Raw genomic sequence first — 18,281 nt, forward strand, 5'->3', positions numbered from 1 at the left:
CTGCAGAAATCCCTAAAAATACAGAAACCATTCATCATGCCTCCAGAAGAATTTTATCGCCGCCACAAGTCTCTGTTCCGAAGAGATTTCATCTGGAGCCCTGTTCCAGAGCACAGCCAGAGGGGGAAGCCATTGCCAGAGGCCACTTCATCAACCTTGTTGTCTCCATGACCATGTGTAAGTAATTCCTTTAGAACCTATACAGGTGCATAGTCGTAGCTAGATGGTTCTCTCTCTCTTTTGGATCTTCAATACCATGTTCTCGTTCTTGATCGGTGGTGTGTTTGTTGGGACATGCATGATGAATTGTGACTATATGATCAGATTTTTGACTGAACTTATTTGGTTTTCCTTATTGCACAATTAAAACCTTTGTATTTCACTCCGATTATCTTTGTTGGCCAAGTTCGATCGATTTATCTTCAATGGAGATGTGCCTTGTAGGGGGTTCAATCTTGCGGTGATCTAACCTAGTAACAATAAGGGCCAAGACATGCATTTTATTGTTGTCACTAAGGATAAAATGACGGGGTTTTGTCATATTGATTGACTTCTTGCACAAAATCAATTGCGGGGACAAATTCTCTACCATATTTGGCAATTGCCAAACATAACCGTGTTGTGCCTAATCGAAAGGGAGCTACTACATGTCAGTCGATGAAAAAAAATTGGGTCAGTTGCTCGTTGCAGTCAAGCCTGCAACTGGATGACGACCTCACATTATAAGCTACCGTTTGCATATATGCACATATAGTAACTTCTACTCAGTCCTGCCCCTATGTACATAGTACTACACAGTTCTATCCCTGCAATAGTACACAACCCTGTCACTACAAAGTAGTTCCTAGAAGCATGTCTACACATGAGCTAGCTTGGCATGTTGGCTTGCTAGCCACCTGTCATTTCTTAAGAAGAAACCGAATAGTTGGGTCTTTACACACCCATGTACTTATTGACGCATAAGTGGCTCTCCTTCAGGACCGTGGTCCGTTACTTCTAAATTATATGGTTTTGCAGATGAACTAACTACCTACCCCCCGCAAAAAAAAACTAACTACCTACTATTTGCTCGTCAAGAATTATTTTTTATAATATAGTCGATTCAGATCCATAGTTTGATTTCGAATGGTACATATGTGTTTTTCTCCTCCAGCCACCAAGCTTTCTTTCTTAAGACCAATGACTACTGCCAAGGGAGAAAACCATCCCTCTAAAGCACCCTACCCTAGTGTCACCCAGCCTAACACGCAACCCTCTAACCCCAAGCCTCAACACTAATTGGTAACAACTAATTACTCCTCGTTGTCGCCGTCACATGAGCTCCACTCTGCATCATCACCTTTGAAATTTCACCAGTACCATGAGTTGTTGGATATTGGAGATATATTCAAGCAGAATTAACGTATAGTACATCTATATATAGATTGATAAATGTATTCTTTTTTCTTCATTTCCATGTCAAAGAGTAGTGTTTTTCTTTAGAAAAGTTGAATGGTCTTGTGGAAACTATCCCACGGGTTATAGTGGAGTGATCGATCTAGTGCTAAAACCTCATTTTTGTTTCATGCCTCTTTTGGTATTGCATTATATTACAGTTATAGATTTCTCAATTGCAAGTTATATTTAGTTTTTCCATTTTCTGCTCTTATCATTGTCAAGTTGTAGATGTATGCTATTTGATATGTTCCACGCATGGCAATGCAAGACGATAAATTATTCGTCGATAAATAAACCCAGCTAACAAATCTGGTACATCACAATTATTACTACCGAAGTTATTGCCACTCGCCTATTTCACCTTGGCAAATGAGAGGAGCTGGCGTTTGTGAGTCCACGTCTGCTCGTACACCTCTGCCTTGTACTTGTCTTCTTTCCCGCCAATGTCGGATGCCTCGATGATGAGTTCGTAGTTCATTCCAGAAACAAGTTCTTGCCTGCCACTTACCACCTTGTTGAACTTGAGCACGCAGTTCACATGCTTGCCGAACTCCAACACCGCCCAACGGCCGAGCTCCTGGATGTGTTGGTCGTTGATGTTTCCGATTGGTTCCCATCCATTCTCTATTGCCGTGTTCCACAATTGGTTGCCCATCCGTTCCCCACAGCCTATGGCGGGTGAGCCGATGGCATAGAGGAACGCAACAACGATGATGAGGAGGAAGCTAGATGTCCTCATGGCTATTGGATTGTCTAGTGGGGCTCTTGATCTTGAGATAGTTATGTGGGACTTTGGTGAATTGGTGATGTGAGTGGATCCAAAACAATTGAGGTAGTGATGCTTAAATAGACATTGTTATAAGAGGCAAACATTAATTGGATGCTTATCCAAGTAGGCATTTACAATGGCAGTTATGACAACCTTTTATACGGGGGCAAACTTTATTCAAAAGTTAATCAATTGGATCCATATCCGAAGGCTTTGACCTACTTAAATTTAGACAGGTTTAACTACATGCTTTTTAGATGGTTGTATTTCATAGCAAAGGTAGTAACTAGTGCACCCACTAACAAGTTTTGACTAATATCTTCTCCATAAAATGGTTAAAACATAAATGAATTGGCCTAAGATAAAGAAGATAGGCATTATAAACTCATAAAAGGTAGTACAAAGAATGTATGTAAACCTTTATATGAAAATACACTAGTACAGAAATGGCTAGCCACAACTTTTGTTTGTGGTGCGCAATATCCAACAAGCACCACCACTATTTTTTTCCAAATAGTGGCAGGGTTGGCAAATTTGGTAGGACATCGATATACCCTTAGTGTTGGCGTTGAATTATTTTAGCACGACATTGATGTTTTCTGAGTTTTTTTGGACTATACTTTGCTATGGTGTGGCCTGTTAGGACCATGATGGCGATGACCTACTAGTATAGGGGATCACTAATAGTCCTTTCGATAAGTAAGAGCGTCGAACCCAATGAGAAGCAGAAGGAAATGATAAGTGGTTTTTAGAAAGGTATTTTCTGCAAGTGTCGTAAGTAGTAATAACAGATAGTTTTGTAGAAATATAATTCGTGATAAGTAGCAAGTAACAATAGTAACAAGAGTGCAGCAAAGTGGCACAATTCTTGTATCAAAATACAAGCCGAAAGTTCTTCTTGTAATGAGCAAATCATTCTTAAGGACACATGGGAAGTCTCATCTAGTCACGTTCATTATGTTTAGTTGATTCGCGTTCACAACTTTGATAATTTCATATGTTGGTGGACCGGTGCTAGGGTATCGTTCTTACTTGAACAAGCAACCCACTTGTGATTACCCCCTCTCGCAAGCATCCACAACTATTATTATTAGTCATAAAAAAATTACGGGATCATAGTAGGTGCTAAAGAATAAATATAGCATAGGAGAGCAGCAACAATATCGAATCCGTATATAATGGACTTTGAATCTCTTGTTCCATGCAGAAAAAAGGCATGAAGTAACAGCGATAGATTGCATTGACTGGATAATAAATTATCAGACCAAAACATCGCGTAATTAGATTATTTCATGCTTTTGAAATTTGAAAGTGTATACTATGCATCAAATTCTATTATCTCATAAAAATATGGCAATTAAAGAGTGGCAGCTAGGTAGTAGTAACCATCTATTTTATGACGTGGATCAAAGAGAATCAATCATTAGTTTCTCATGTGAGCAGTAATAGAACGAGGAGACTAACCTTAGAGGTGTGTCTGCTGGGAACATAGTAGGCATTAAAGTAAAATAGCATATCAGTTTGTGGCCTGCGGCAAATATGTAAGAAAGAGTGGAAATAATGTCAGGCCAATTATTTGCCACACGGAGCGTGCGCTCCATTAATCATAACATGAGCCAATCCTTGTAAATACAAAATATCAGGGAGTGCACGCTGCATGAGTTCAACACCAACTTTGATGCCTTCTGTACCGGGATTGAGGGAGTAGTGGTAGTCTCTCTTGCACAAAATCAATTGAGGGGACAAATTCCTTGCCATGTTTGGCAATTGCCTGCTACTTCTTGAGCTTGCATTGGTTTTTCCCTTGAAGAGCAAAGGGTGATGCAGCAAAGTAGAGATAAGTATTTTTCTCAGTTAAGAACCAAGGTATCAATCTAGTGGGAGAAGAACGCGCAAATCACCAATACCTGCAAAAACAATCAAACACTTGCACCCAACGCGATAAATGGGTTGTCAATCCCTTCATGCTCACTTGCAAAAGTGAGATCTGAAAGTAAAAGATTGCAAAATAGTAGATAGGAAACTAATATGATGGAAAATAGACCCGGGGGCCATAGGTTTCACTAGAGGCTTCTCTCATGAAGGCAAATAATACGGTGGGTGAACAAATTACTGTCGCGCACTGATAGAAAAGCGCAAAGTTATGACGATATCCAAGGCAATGATTATGTAATATAGGCATCACGTCCGTATCAAGTAGACCGACTCCTGCCTGCATCTACTACTATTACTCCACACATTGACAGACTCCTGCCTGCATCTAGAGTATTAAGTTCATAAAGAACAGAGTAACGCGTTAAGTAAGATGACATGATATAGAGGAATAAACTCAAGCAATATGATGTAAACCCCATCTTTTTATCGTCGATGGCAACAATACAATACGTGCCTCTCTACCCCTACTTTGTCACTGGGTGAGGACACCGCAAGATTGAACCCAAAGCCAAGCACTTCTCTCATTGCAAGAAAAACCAATCTAGTTGGCCAAACCAAACCAATAATTCTAAGAGAATTACAAGGATATCAAATCATGCATATAAGAATTCGGAGCAGATTCAAATAGTATTCATAGATAGGCTGATCATAAATCCACAATTCATCGGATCTCGACAAACACACCGCAAAAGAAGATTACATCGGATAGATCTCCAAGAACATCGAGGAGAACATGGTACTGAGAATCAAAGAGAGAGAAGAAGTCATCTAACTACTAGCTATGGACCCGTAGGTCTGTGGTAAACTACTCACGCTTCATCGGAAGGGCAATAGAGTTGATGTAGATGCCCTCCATGATCAAATCCCCCTCCGGCAGGATGCCGGAAAAGGCCCAAAGATGGGATCTCATGGGAACAGAAGGTTGTGGAGGTGGAAAAGTGTTTCCGTTGATGCTTCTGAGGGTTTCAGAATATTTGTGAATTTATAGCATGAAGAAGTAGGTTGGTGGAGTCACGAGGGGCCCACAAGGTAGGGGGCGCGCCCACCCCCCTAGGGCTCGCCCTCCACCCTTGCCGCTGCCTCGTGGCTCTTCTGACTTGCACTCCAAGTCCCTTGGATGTATTCTGGTCCAAGAAAAATCATCGTAAAGTTTCATTCCGTTTAAACTCCGTTTGATATTCCTTTTCTGCGAAACTCAAAAATAAGGAAAAAAAATAGAAACTGGCACTGGGCCCTAGGTTAATAGGTTAGTCCCAAAAATAATATAAAATATCCAAACAGATAATATAATATCATGGAACAATCAAAAATTATAGATACGTTGGAGACGTATCAAGCATCCCCGAGCTTAATTCCTGCTCGTCCTCGAGTAGGTAAATGATAAAAACAGAATTTTTGATGTGGAATGCTACCTAACATATGTATCCATGTAATTTTCTTTATTGTGGCATGAATGTTCAGATCCACAAGATTCAAAACAAAAGTTTAATGTTGACATAAAAACAATAATACGTCAAGCATACTAATAAAGCAATCATGTCTTCTCAAAATAACATGGCCAAAGAAAGTTATCCCTACAAAATCATATAGTCTGGCTATGCTCCATCTTCATCACACAAAGTATTAAATCATGCACAACCCCGGTATTAGTCAAGAAATTGTTTCACACTTTAGTATTCTCAAACTTTTTCAACTTTCATGCAATACATGAGCGTGGGCCATGGATATAGCATATAGGTGATAGAATATGGTGGTTGTGGAGAAGACAAAAAGAAGGTAGTCTCACATAAACTAGGCATATCAACGGGCTATGGAGATGCCCATCAATAGATATCAATGTGAGTGAGTAGGGATTTCCATGCAACGGATGCACTAGAGCTATAAGTTTATGAAAACTCACAAAGAAACTAAGTGGGTGTCCATCCAACTCACTTGCTCACGAAGACCTAGGGCAATTTGAGGAAGCCCATCATTGGAATATACAAGCCAAGTTATATAATGAAAAATTCCCACTAGTATATGAAAGTGACAACATAGGAGACTCTTTATCACAAAGATCATGGTGCTACTTTGAAGCACAAGTGTGGAAAAGGATAGTAACATTGTCCCTTCTCTCTTTTCTCTCAGTAATTTTTTTGGTGGGCTTCTTTGGCCTCTTTTATTTTATCTGGGCTTCTTTGGCCTCTTCTATTTTTCATAAAGTCCGGAGACTCATCCCAACTTGTGAGGGAATCATAGCTTCCATCATCCTTTCCTCACATGGGACAATGCTCTAATAATGATGATCATCACACTTTTCTTTACTTACAACTCAAGGTAAAAACTCATAATGACGGAACGCTGGAAGTTGGAAATATATCTCGGGATGGCTATGGAAATTCCATAATAGGTAGGTATGGTGGTTGTTTTGAGGAAGGGTAAATGGTGGGTTTAGATGCACCGGCGAAAGTTGCACGATACTAGAGTGGCTACCAATGGTGGAAGGGTCAGTGTGCGTATAATCCATGGACTCAATATTAGTCATAAAGAACTCACATACGTATTGCAAAAATTTATTATCTATCAAAATAAATTATTAGACGCATGCTCCTAGGGGAAGGGTTGGTAGGAGTTAACCATCGCGCGGTCCCGACCTCCACACAAAGGATGACAATCAATAAATAAATCATGCTCTGACTTCATCACATAACGGTTCACCATACGTGCATGCTACGGGAATCACAAACTTTAACACAAGTATTTCTATCAATCCACAATTACTCACTAACATGACTCTAATATCACCATCTTCATACCTCAAAACAATCATAAGGAATCAAACTTCTCATAGTATTCAATGCTATATATATTTAAATTTTATTATATCTCCCTTGGATGCCCATCATATTAGGACTAAATTCATAACCTATCCAAATTACCATGTTGTTTAGAGACTCTCAAAATAATATAAGTGAAGCAAGAGAGTTCAATGATTTCTATAAAATAAAGCCACCGCTGTGCTCTAAAAAGATATAAGTGAAGCACTAGAGCAAAATTGCCTAGCTCAAAAGATATAAGTAAAGCACATAGAGTATTCTAATAAATCATGATTCATGTGTGTCCATCTCAAAAGGTGTGTACAGCAAGGATGATTGTGGCAAACTAAAAAGCAAAGACTCATATCATACAAGACGCTCCAAGCAATATACATATCATGTGGCGAATAAAAATATAGCCTCAAGTAAAGTTACCGATAGATGAAGACGAAAGAGGGATGTCATCCGGGGCATCCCCAAGCTTAGGCTCTTGGTTGTCCTTGAATATTACCTTGGGGTGCCTTGGGCATCCCCAAGCTTAGGCTCTTGCCACTCCTTATTCCATAGTCCATGAAATCTTTACTCAAAACTTGAAAACTTCACAACACCAAACCCAACAGAAAACTCGTTAGATCCGTTAGTAAAACAAAATCCAATTCTTGCATGTAGGTACTGTTCTGAACTCATTCTTATTTTATATTGGTGTAATATCTACTGTATTCCAACTTTTCCATGGTTCATACCCCCCGATACTAGCCATAGATGCATCAAAATAAGCAAACAACACAAAGAAAACAGAATCTATCAAAAACAGAACATTCTGTAAAGATGCGAATTGATGTAAAACTTCTGGATCTCTAAAACTTCTGAAACGTAGGACAACGTGGGCAATTTGTAGATGAGAAACTTGTAACAATTTCAAGAATTTATCGCGCTCCACTGACCAGAAACAATTCTAATACTGGACGCAAAAGTTTCTGTTTTTCAGCAAAACCAATCTACTATCTTTCAAATCATCCCAAAGGTCTAACTTGGCACAAACACTAAATTAAAACTCAAAAAAAAATCTAACCAGAGGTTAGATGAAAAATTTATTGAAAAACAGAACCAAGGAAAGCAAGAACAAAAATAAAATTGGGTTGCCTCCCAACAAGCGCTATTGTTTAACGCCCTTAGCTAGGCAAAAAACATAGATCTAGATATTGCCATAATAACAATAATAAGGCATATCACGTATGGTCATCTCATACTCCCTCGGTTCAGCAGCAAGCTTTCTTTGTGGTAAGAAAAAGTAATCAAAAGGGCTAAATTTAATAGGGTAAGGATCCCTAAGATCAAATTCTGGAGGAATTGGCTCCTCCTTCGGCCCCTCGTATTGTATGGTCAGCTCATCATTGTAAGCGTTCTTTTGGCAAAAATTCATGAGCTTATTTTCGAGAGAGAAACCTAATCCGTTATTTCGTATAGCAAAATTATCATTAAGTTCAGAAATTCTCTCAACTAAAACATCGGTATGGACCTTTTTTCTTAAATTTTTGTTATAAGCAACATGATCAAGAGATTGTAAACGCATTATTTCTTCTTGATTAAAGAGAATCCCCTCTATGGGAGGACGACTAACATCTATTTTATAATGCGCAAAAATTTCACTAGCTTCCTTCATAATGAATATAAACTCATGAGCTAGAAATATGGTAGCGGCACGTTTAACAGAAGAATGCTCAATATTAGAGTACTCTAGAAAAATCCTTTGTATGCACGGATGCATTTGAACAAATTGTCTTTCAAGTTCAATTACAAGAAAAGTTATAGCATTCACGAGACTATTAGTTTTATGGGGAATAGATCCACCTAACATGGGTAGCGCACCGGCACAAGTAAATAAATCTTGAATAACCCCTTTTCCAATAATATTGCTGCTACCTATGCGAAGCTTTTTAGTGTGCAAGATAGTAGATTCTTCATGAGGATCAATATTAGCAAAATTATCCAGGTTTTCCTCATTATTACTACGATCTTTTTCAACGATAACCTCCCTAGATTCAGACATGATGGCAACAAACCTGTCTAGCAAATGAATGAACCGAAAATAAATGAAAAAGACAAACGGAAGAAGGGCGAATAAAAAGGCAAATCTTTTTGTGTTTTTCTGAAAACATTTTTAAAGTGGGGAGAGGAAAACGAGAGGCGAGTGGCGAATAATGTAATGCAAGATATGAGAGTTTATGATTGGTACTTGGTAGGCTTGATGTAGATCTTGACTTGGCGTGGATCTCCCCGGCAACGGCGCCAGAAATTCTTCCTGGTACTTCTTGATCTTCCATTGGTTTTTCCCTTGAAGAGGAAAGGGTGATGCAGCAAAGTAGAGATAATTATTTCCCTCAGTTAATAACCAATGTATCAATCCAATAGGAGAAGAACGCGCAAATCACCAATACTTGCACGAACAATCAAAAACTTGCAGCCAACGCGATAAAGGGGTTGTCAATCCCTTCACGGTCACTTGCAAAAGTGAGATCTGATAGACATAGATAAATAAAACTAAACAAACTATAATTTTTTTGGGGTTTTCATTTATAGATCTGAAAGTAAAAAATTGCAAAATAGTAGATCGGAAACTCATATGATGGAAATAGACCCAGGGGCCATAGGTTTCACTAGAGGCTTCTCTCATGAAGGCAAATAATACGGTGGGTGAACAAATTACTGTCGAGCAATTGATAGAAAAGCTCAAAGTTATGACAATATCCAAGGCAATGATTATGTGATATAGGCATCACGTCCGTATCAAGTAGACCGACTCCTGCCTGCATCTACTACTATTACTCCACACATCGACCGACTCCTTCCTGCATCTAGAGTATTAACTTCATAAAGAACAGAGTAACGCATTAAGTAAGATGACATGATGTAGAGGAATAAACTCAAGCAATATGATGTAAACCCCATCTTTTTTATCCTCGATGGCAACAATAAAATACGTGCCTCGCTACCCCTACTTTGTCACTAGGTGAGGACACCGCAAGATTGAACCCAAAGCCAAACACTTATCCCATTACAAGAAAAACCAATCTAGTTGGCCAAACCAAACCGATAATTCGAAGAGAACTACAAGGATATCAAATCATGCATATAAGAATTCAGAGAAGATTCAAATAATATTCATAGATAAGTTGATCATAAATCCACAATTCATCGGATCTCGACAAACACACCGCAAAAGAAGATTACATTGGATAGATCTCCAAGAACATTGAGGAGAACATGGTATTGAGAATCAAATAGAGAGAAGAAGCCATCTAGTTACTAGCTATGGACCCGTATGTCTGTGGTAAACTAGTCACGCTTCACCGGAAGGGCAATAGAGTTGATGTAGATGCCCTTCGTGATCGAATCCACCTCCAGCAGGATGCCAAAAAAGGCCCCAAGATGGGATCTCACGGGAACACAAGGTTGCGGCGGTGGAAAAGTGTTTTCGTGGATGCTTTTGAGGGTTTCGGAATATTTGTGAATTTATAGGACAAAGAAGTAGGTCGGTGAAGTCACGAGGGGCCCACAAGGTAGGGGGCGCGCCCACTGCCCTAGGCTGCGCCCTCCACCCTTGCATCCGCCTCGTGGCTCTTCTGACTTGCACTCTAAGTCCCCTGGGTGTCTTCTGGTCCAAGAAAAATCATCGTAAAGTTTCATTCCGTTTGGACTCCGTTTGATATTCCTTTTCTTTATACTCAAAAATAATGAAAAAACAGAACCTGACACCGGGCCCTAGGTTAATAGGTTAGTCCCAAAAATAATATAAAATAGCATATTAATGCATACAAAACATCCAAAACAGATAATATGATAGCATGGAACAATCAAAAATTATAGATACGTTGGAGACGTATCATTGCCAAACATAACAATGTTGTGCAGAAATGAGGAAGCGACTACAAGTCAGTGGACTGAAAACTATTTTGGGTCAGTTGCTCATTTCAGTCGAGCCTTCTTCCAGACAACGACCTCACATTATAAGCTACCGTCTGCATATATGCACATAGTAACTCCTACTCAGTCCTCCCCCTGTGTACATAGTAGTTCTACACAGTTCTATCCCTACACTAGTACTACTACACAATGTTGTCACTATAAAGTAGTTCCTAGAAGCACGTCTACACATGAACTAGCTTGGCACGTTGGCTGGCTCGCAACCTGCATGCGCGATCGCACTCACTAGCGACGCTCGTGCTAGTGGCTCTCATCTTGTTGCTCAAAAACATCGCCATGGTTTGGAGTGTTTAGATAAAAATGCTACACCTACATGGATATTGCTAACGATCTCCTATCTCGTTGGTCCAAAACAGTGCCATGGTCGGGGGAGTTTCTCTAAAATATGTTACACCTACATGGATATTGCTACTGATTTATTGTATCCTTGGTCAAAAACATCACCACACTCGGAAGTGTTTCTCTAAAATGCTACACATACAGAGATATTTCTACTGATCATCTTTACAGTGAGATATGCTTTCTTCCAACCACAGAACTCCCCCTATTTCCTAATTATTAGCAGAATGCTATCTGGTCAGATTCCAAGGAGTTGGGCAGGATTATGAAGAGGTTGTCCTTCCTCCGGGACCGCAGGATTACCCTAGTTGAGGTGGCGCACATGTTCCTACGCCGCAATGTCCAAACTCTCTAGCCCTGAGCTCACCCCATGCGGGCTTATCTGGGAAAGACGACGACAACCACGCCATAGGAGAAGATTTTTATGGTATGTTCTCCTCTTTTTTCAAGGGGAAGGCTATGGATTTTCCCGTGTACGACGTTTGTTTTCTCATTTCTTAAGCAAAAATTGAATAGTTGGATCTTTACTCACCCATGTACTTGTTGACACAAAAGTGGCTCTCCTTCTCGACTGAGGTCCGTACTTCTAAATTATATGGTTTTGCATATTAACTAACTACCTACTCATTGCTCGCTAGGAAATTTATAATAACATGGTCGATTAAGATCCATAGCCTGATTTCCAATGGCACATATGTATTTTTCTCCTCCAGCCACCAAACATTTCTTTCTTGAGGCCAGTGACTACTACCGTCCGAGAAAGACATCCCTCTATGCACCCAACCCTAGTGTCACCCAGCATAACACACAGCCCTCAAACACTAAGCCTAAATAACTGGTAACCTTTAATTACTCTCCTCCGTCACCATCACATTAAGTCCACTCCGCATCATCACCTCTAAAATTTCGCCAGTACCGTGACGGTGGTTGGAGATTGGAGGTATCATTGGGCGGAGTTAACTTATACTAGATGTATATAGATTGATAGATGTATTATTATTTTTCTTCATTTCCGTGTCATAGAGATGTACTTATCCTTGGAAAAGTTGAATGGTGTCCTGGAAACCATCCCACTGCTTATAGTAGAATGATCGATCTAGTGCTAATACCGTGTTTTTATTTCATGACTCTTTGGCATTGCATTGTATTGCAGTTATAGATCTCTGCAATTGCAAGTTATATTTAGTTGTTCCATTTTCCGCTCTTATCATTGTCAAGTTGTAGATGTATGCTATTTGATATGTTACAAGCATGGCAATGCAAGAGGATAAATTATTAGTCGATAAAAAAACAGTTAACAAATCTGCAACATCACAATTATTACTACCGAAGTTATTGCTACCCGCCTATTTCACCTTGGCGAATGAGAGGAGCTGGCGTTTGTGAGTCCACTCCTGCTCGTACACCTCTGCCTTGTACTTATCATCTTTCCCGCCAATGTCTGATGCGTCGATGATGAGTTTGTAGTTCATTCCAGAAACAAGTTGTTGCCTGCCACTCACCACCTTGTTGAACTTGAGCACGTAGTTCACGTGCTTGCCGAACTCCAACACCGCCCAATGTCCGAGCTCCTGGATGTGTTGGTCATTGATGTTTCCAATTGGTTTCCATCCATTCTCTATTGCTGTGTTCCACAATTGGTTACTCATCCGTTCCCCACAGCCTGTGGCGGGTGAGCCAATGGCATAGAGGAACACAACAACGATGATGAGGAGGAAGCTAGATGTCCTCATGGTTATTGGATTGTCTAATGGGGTTCTATATCTTGAGATAGTTATGTGGGACTTTGGTGAGTTGGTGATGTGAGTCGATCCAAAACAAGTGAGATAGGTGTGCTTAAATAGACATTGTTATAAGGGGCAGCCATTAATAGGATGCTTATCCAAGTAGGCATTTACAATGGCATTTATGACAACCTTTTATTAGGGGCCAAACTTTATTACAAATTTAATCAATTGGATCCATATCCAAAGAATTTGACCTACTTAAACATAGAAATGTTTAAATACATGCTTTCTAGATGGTTGTATTTCATAGCCGGGTAGTAACTAGTTCACCCACTAACAAGTTGTGACTAATATCTTATCCATAAAATGGTCAAAATTAAAATAATTTGCCTTATGGGTAGTAAAAACCTGTATTTAAACCTTTGTATGAAAATATATCTAGATTTCTATCATGGAAATACTAATAGTAATAATTATACAATTTGTTTTTAAAATTTCATAGATATTTTTTGAGTAATACTTCAACTATTATCTTGGTGCCAAAATTTGGGTTGATTCGTCACACAACCACTTATCTTTCTTGTGCTTGGAAACTTGAGTATGATATGAGCAATATGAAACGTGTGGATCTTTATTAAACCCAAATGATAAGTGGCCCATATGTGGTACGAAGCAACATGGTCCTAACGCCCCTATTATCATCCATTTTGCCACATCAAATGGATAACATCAGCAGATTTTGTTTTTGTTTTTTAGACTTCAAAATGTATTATCTCCCAAATAATAAATTTGATTACAAATCTATTTTCATCGTTAAATCTGCCTCGACGAGATATTCAAAACTAAATCCCATATTGCTATGTTTCGACGATTTTTTTGTGCCAAAAGTTGCCATGATATTTACATTGAAATTGTCATAGTGTTTACACTAAAGTTGCCATGATATGTTTCATCTATTTTTCTTCTTCTAGATTTTAAAGCTGCCATTTTATATCAACTAATTTTCACAGCAAATTTTATGAATGGATCGTGGAAATTTTTAGTAATTAACCACGGTGAAATTAATTCATGGATCATGGCAATTTTTATTAATTCATCATGGAAAATTTAGTTTAAAAATCATGGCAACTTTAGTTTATAGATAAATGGAAATTTTAGTAGTTTGACCATGAAATTTTAGTATTTGACCAAGGAAATTATTTTTGGTATGAACCATGGCAAATTTTAGTGCATGTATCTTTGCAAATTTAAGTAATTCACCATGGTAATTTTAGTGTATGGTTCATGACAAATTTGAGTCATTGACCTTGCATTTTGAAAATAATTAACGACGGGTTTATTTTCTAATTATTAACCTTCATGCCTAGAAGAGAACTAACTAGATGCTTCATTTGGTTGTGTGTATAATTGGTCTAGGGGTATAAGATATATCATACGTGTTTGCTACTATTTTAACATGAAAGAAAAGTAGCGGATATGTTACAACATATACACATATTGCTAAAATAAATAATTCTATGAGGCAGCGGTAACACACACAGAGACATGCATAACATGTTAAAGATTAGGAATCATCCGCTTCTACGTGGTGTCAAAACACATCATATATATGCCGAAATTGCAGCCCGAACCGAAGGAGATATATAAAAATACCCAAGTAATCTCATAACAGCTATCTCTGTTTTAAACATTCCATCCCTCTAAGATGAATCTTCTCTAGAAACTTAGGTGTACCAACTTGCTCGTACGCAAGTCACCACAATGACAACAATCGTATATATGATAAACAAGGCCACATGTGCAATCATGGCAACCATTAGCACACCCCACGGAAAGTGTTAGGAACCTTTCGCCACTAGAGAGGTCGTAGTACAAAGGAGAATTATCCTTGAGACGCCGACGACGTACACTGGTGTCGCCCACAGCAGTAGGTATGGCCTTGTAACTCACGGCAATAGTCTCCCTCACATAGACAGAGACATCATCGTCCTCGATGCAAATTCCATGGTCAATAGTAGTGAAGAGAGTATTACCTCCGATGCTTGTTACTGGGACAATCTTGCCCATGATAAGATCGGCTACTTTGTAGACGATCATGCGCCCCTCTAAAAGTGGGTTAGCGTCGTGACCAATTAGTAGGATCTCCGAGACGCATTCTTCCATGCTGAACCGGCCTCTGATTTTGTCATTGGGACACGTGGCAATCAACCTTGGCGGCAACAAATAAGATGATATTGCGTGATGATCAAGGCGGGGTGGATCGATCTGCAGAATATGTTGTTTGCCACCATATGTGGTGGGAGAATCCAACACAAATAATTTCCGTTGGGATGATATTGTATGGGAGTAGCCTTGGAGGCTCCAAGTCGAGACACTCCATTGCTGGTCCTTGGTAGTAGCAAAGAATACTCGTGGTATAATATAAAGCTTGATCATGACGGTGACGACTCCATCAATACTCACGCTCATGGAGGTGACACCACTGAAAGCAACATGTCTCCTGCCATTTGACATATCCAAGTTGGCCCTTACCAGGGACATGAGCGGCGGTAGCTCCACAAAGTCGCCGGTGAAAGGGTGGAGGAGCCGGATCGCGGAGGTGTCTTGCTTCTTCTGTTGCAAGAGGAGGAGGCCGTCGACCGAGTCAAGGACATAGCTATTGATTAAGAGCGGGAGCGAGGCGCGGACGAAAACTCCTGTGGAAAGATTGAAGAAACGTTTCTTGCCGTCAGCGGGGTGAAGGCCGTGACCCTCAGGCAGGAGCAACCACCTCTTGGGGTGGAAGCGCGGGTCGACGATGCCGTGTCCCCGCGGGGCGACGGTGCTGGACCGCCAGTGGGCGCACACGGCTCGAAATCGGACATAGTCAAGTAGATCTAGGGCCAGCACCTGCCAGCCGACTAGACGAACCAAATCCGCCTGCAGAGATGACCACGGAGATGGAGACACGTCGTCGTCGTCGGAGCTGGCGGCGGATGAGGCAACATCAGCAATGGCTGATGCGTGGTCGCGGTAGGCGGACGATGACATCGATCGGTGGATTGATGATTGATCGCACGGCGGGCGTATCTTCTTGTGTCTTTGTCTCGAAAAAAAGGAGAAGATCGATCTGGTTTTTCTACCCTAGCTGGCTGTACGTACCGAGCCGAGGGATAGACAGTAGCAGAGAGGCACGCAGAGACAGCCACGAGGAGATCAAACCGATGGACCGGAACTCGGCAAGGCAAGGATTACAGGACCAAGTAGGCCAAGAGTAGGCTGATTCACGGATTAACAGTGCGTGCATATACAACTTGTGTATTTTACCGGCCAGACAGTTATAGATGTATATATACGTAGTACTATATACTTGATTAATGCATATCCTCGCGTGCGCTAATGTACATTATATGGTAAACGATTAGGTTCAGCCGGCCGATCGCTCGCGCCTCCATCGATTGAGTGGCCGTTGGATGAAAAGTTATCATACAGTGCTTCAAAGTTGGAAAACGTTTCACGCCAGCGCGCCCGCCGAAACTTTGGCCTGTCGATTGCGAGCCATGTGATCAAGCCCCCATTGTACGTCTCGCACATCACCCTGGCCCACCTTATCTCTCAGCCTAGCGCGCTGGTGGCCACGCTCCTCATCTTCCTTCTTCGGATCCCGCCGCCGACTAGCCCCAATCACGGCTAAAGCTCGAGAAGGCGACACCCATGGATGACGGTGCTCCTCCAGGGCAACCATGTTAGTGTGCTTGCCGATGGCCTCGTCGATATGCTTGCCTTCGGCGGGCCTCGTTGATGGCGGTCGGAGCAGCGTGGGAGGCGTCAGCTTGGGAGCGGGGGCTCGGAAGGAACAAATGAGGAGACTGCTCCCGGCAGCCTCGTCGGATGATTTGGATAATTCCCGAATTTATATAGGCAGTTTTATTGTTGGCCCATCCTGCCTTATGTGGATTATCTCCACTGGGGGATTATTCGCCCTACATGCAACGTTGTTACTGTATTGTGAATGCGACAACCGGGAGAAGAGGGCCTCACCGACGGGCGACGGCAGGCCGGAGAAGGGCACGCGTGCGTCGGTGTCGAACGCCGCCGACCCTCCCATCCCATGGATGGCCCCCCGAGCCCCCCGACGCCACCCGCGAGATATCCTCCCCTGAATCACCTGCTCGAGGCTGAAATGCGGTCGGCGCGGCGACGACGATAGGCCCGTGACGCACGTGCTCCTCCCGCCGCGCAACTCACGGCAGGCTGCCTCCGCCGCTGGCAACCTCCTCTCCGCTGGCAACACAACGAATCCCATCGAGGTCCGCTCGCTGAGAAACTCGATGGAAACAGCGGTATCACACACACGTCCTATGGAGAGAAACTGAGAAAGATAGCCGAGAGGGGGGTGGGATGTAGTGTTGTCGTTCGCTAGCATTTCCAGTCCAGCGAACGACTCGGACAAGATGGCGTGTCCCTCACAGGTGGTTTAAGATATGTGTTTTTGATCCAACGGCTAATAGGTCGGTCGCTGCCTCGCTGGGAACACCTAAAAAATCTGACGGCAACCAGATAAGATTTCGCTTTTTTTAGGATAAAAAATCCAGCTAGCTGGGCTTTGCATTTGTATCCACGAGAGGGGTAATAGCAAAGTGGGTCCAATTCTGCCGAGAAATTATGACCCGGCTCAGTAATCTTTGCCGATCGACTCGAGCTCCGATCGGTTTGATCTCCTCGTAGCGGAGTCGTACGCAGTCTGCGTCTCAGCTGTCCCTCGGTACATAGAGTAGAGCTAGGGTAGAAAGACCAGATCGATCTTCTACTTTTCGAGAGAAGAGAGAAGATATGCCGTCTGCGATCGATCCACCGATGTCATCATCACCATGGAGAGAAGAGAGAAGAGAGAAGATATGCCGGCAGCTCCCAAGACGACGTCTCTCCATGGTCGTCTCTGCACGCAGATTTGGTTCGTCTACTCGGCTGGCAGGTGCTGGCCGGAGATATACTGGACTATGTCCGATTCCGTGCCGTGTGCGCCCACTGGCGGTCCAGCACCGTCGCGCCGCGGGGGCATGGCATCGTGGACCCACGCTTCCACCCCAAGAGGTGGTTCCTGCTGCCCGAGGGTCACGGCCTTCGCCCTGCTGACGGCAAGAAGCGTTTCTTCAATCTCTCCACAGGAGTTTTCGTCCGCGCCTGGCTCCCGTTCTTAAGAGATAGCTATGTCCTTGACTCGGCCGATGGCCTCCTCCTCTTGCAACGGAAAAGCCAAGACACCTCCATGATCCGGGTCCTCCACCCTTTCACCGGCGACTTTGCGGAGCTACC

The 18,281-nt window shown here is 41.9% G+C and overlaps 2 protein-coding genes across 2 annotated transcripts; both read right to left on the reverse strand.

Annotated features, from left to right (window-relative positions):
• Positions 1–1,651: 1,651 nt before the first annotated feature.
• On the reverse strand, positions 1,652–2,273 carry LOC125534552 (cysteine proteinase inhibitor 8-like). The gene has a single exon (XM_048697747.1). It carries the CDS (start codon positions 2,174–2,176, stop codon positions 1,790–1,792), a length of 387 nt encoding a protein of 128 aa, XP_048553704.1. The 5' UTR covers positions 2,177–2,273; the 3' UTR covers positions 1,652–1,789.
• Positions 2,274–12,524: 10,251 nt separating this feature from the next.
• LOC125534553 (cysteine proteinase inhibitor 8-like) lies at positions 12,525–13,053 on the reverse strand. Its single transcript, XM_048697748.1, has one exon. The coding sequence runs from the start codon at positions 12,990–12,992 to the stop codon at positions 12,606–12,608; it is 387 nt and encodes a 128-aa protein (XP_048553705.1). The 5' UTR covers positions 12,993–13,053; the 3' UTR covers positions 12,525–12,605.
• Between the last annotated feature and the right edge of the window lie 5,228 nt (positions 13,054–18,281).

This window comes from Triticum urartu, chromosome 2 (genome assembly GCF_003073215.2).
Source record: "Triticum urartu cultivar G1812 chromosome 2, Tu2.1, whole genome shotgun sequence".
NCBI lineage: Eukaryota > Viridiplantae > Streptophyta > Magnoliopsida > Poales > Poaceae > Triticum > Triticum urartu.

Bases quoted from the DNA above. Each gene is read 5' to 3' on its own strand.
- LOC125534553 (XM_048697748.1), bottom strand. From the start codon at position 12,992: ATGAGGACATCTAGCTTCCTCCTCATCATCGTTGTTGTGTTCCTCTAT.
- LOC125534552 (XM_048697747.1), bottom strand. From the start codon at position 2,176: ATGAGGACATCTAGCTTCCTCCTCATCATCGTTGTTGCGTTCCTCTAT.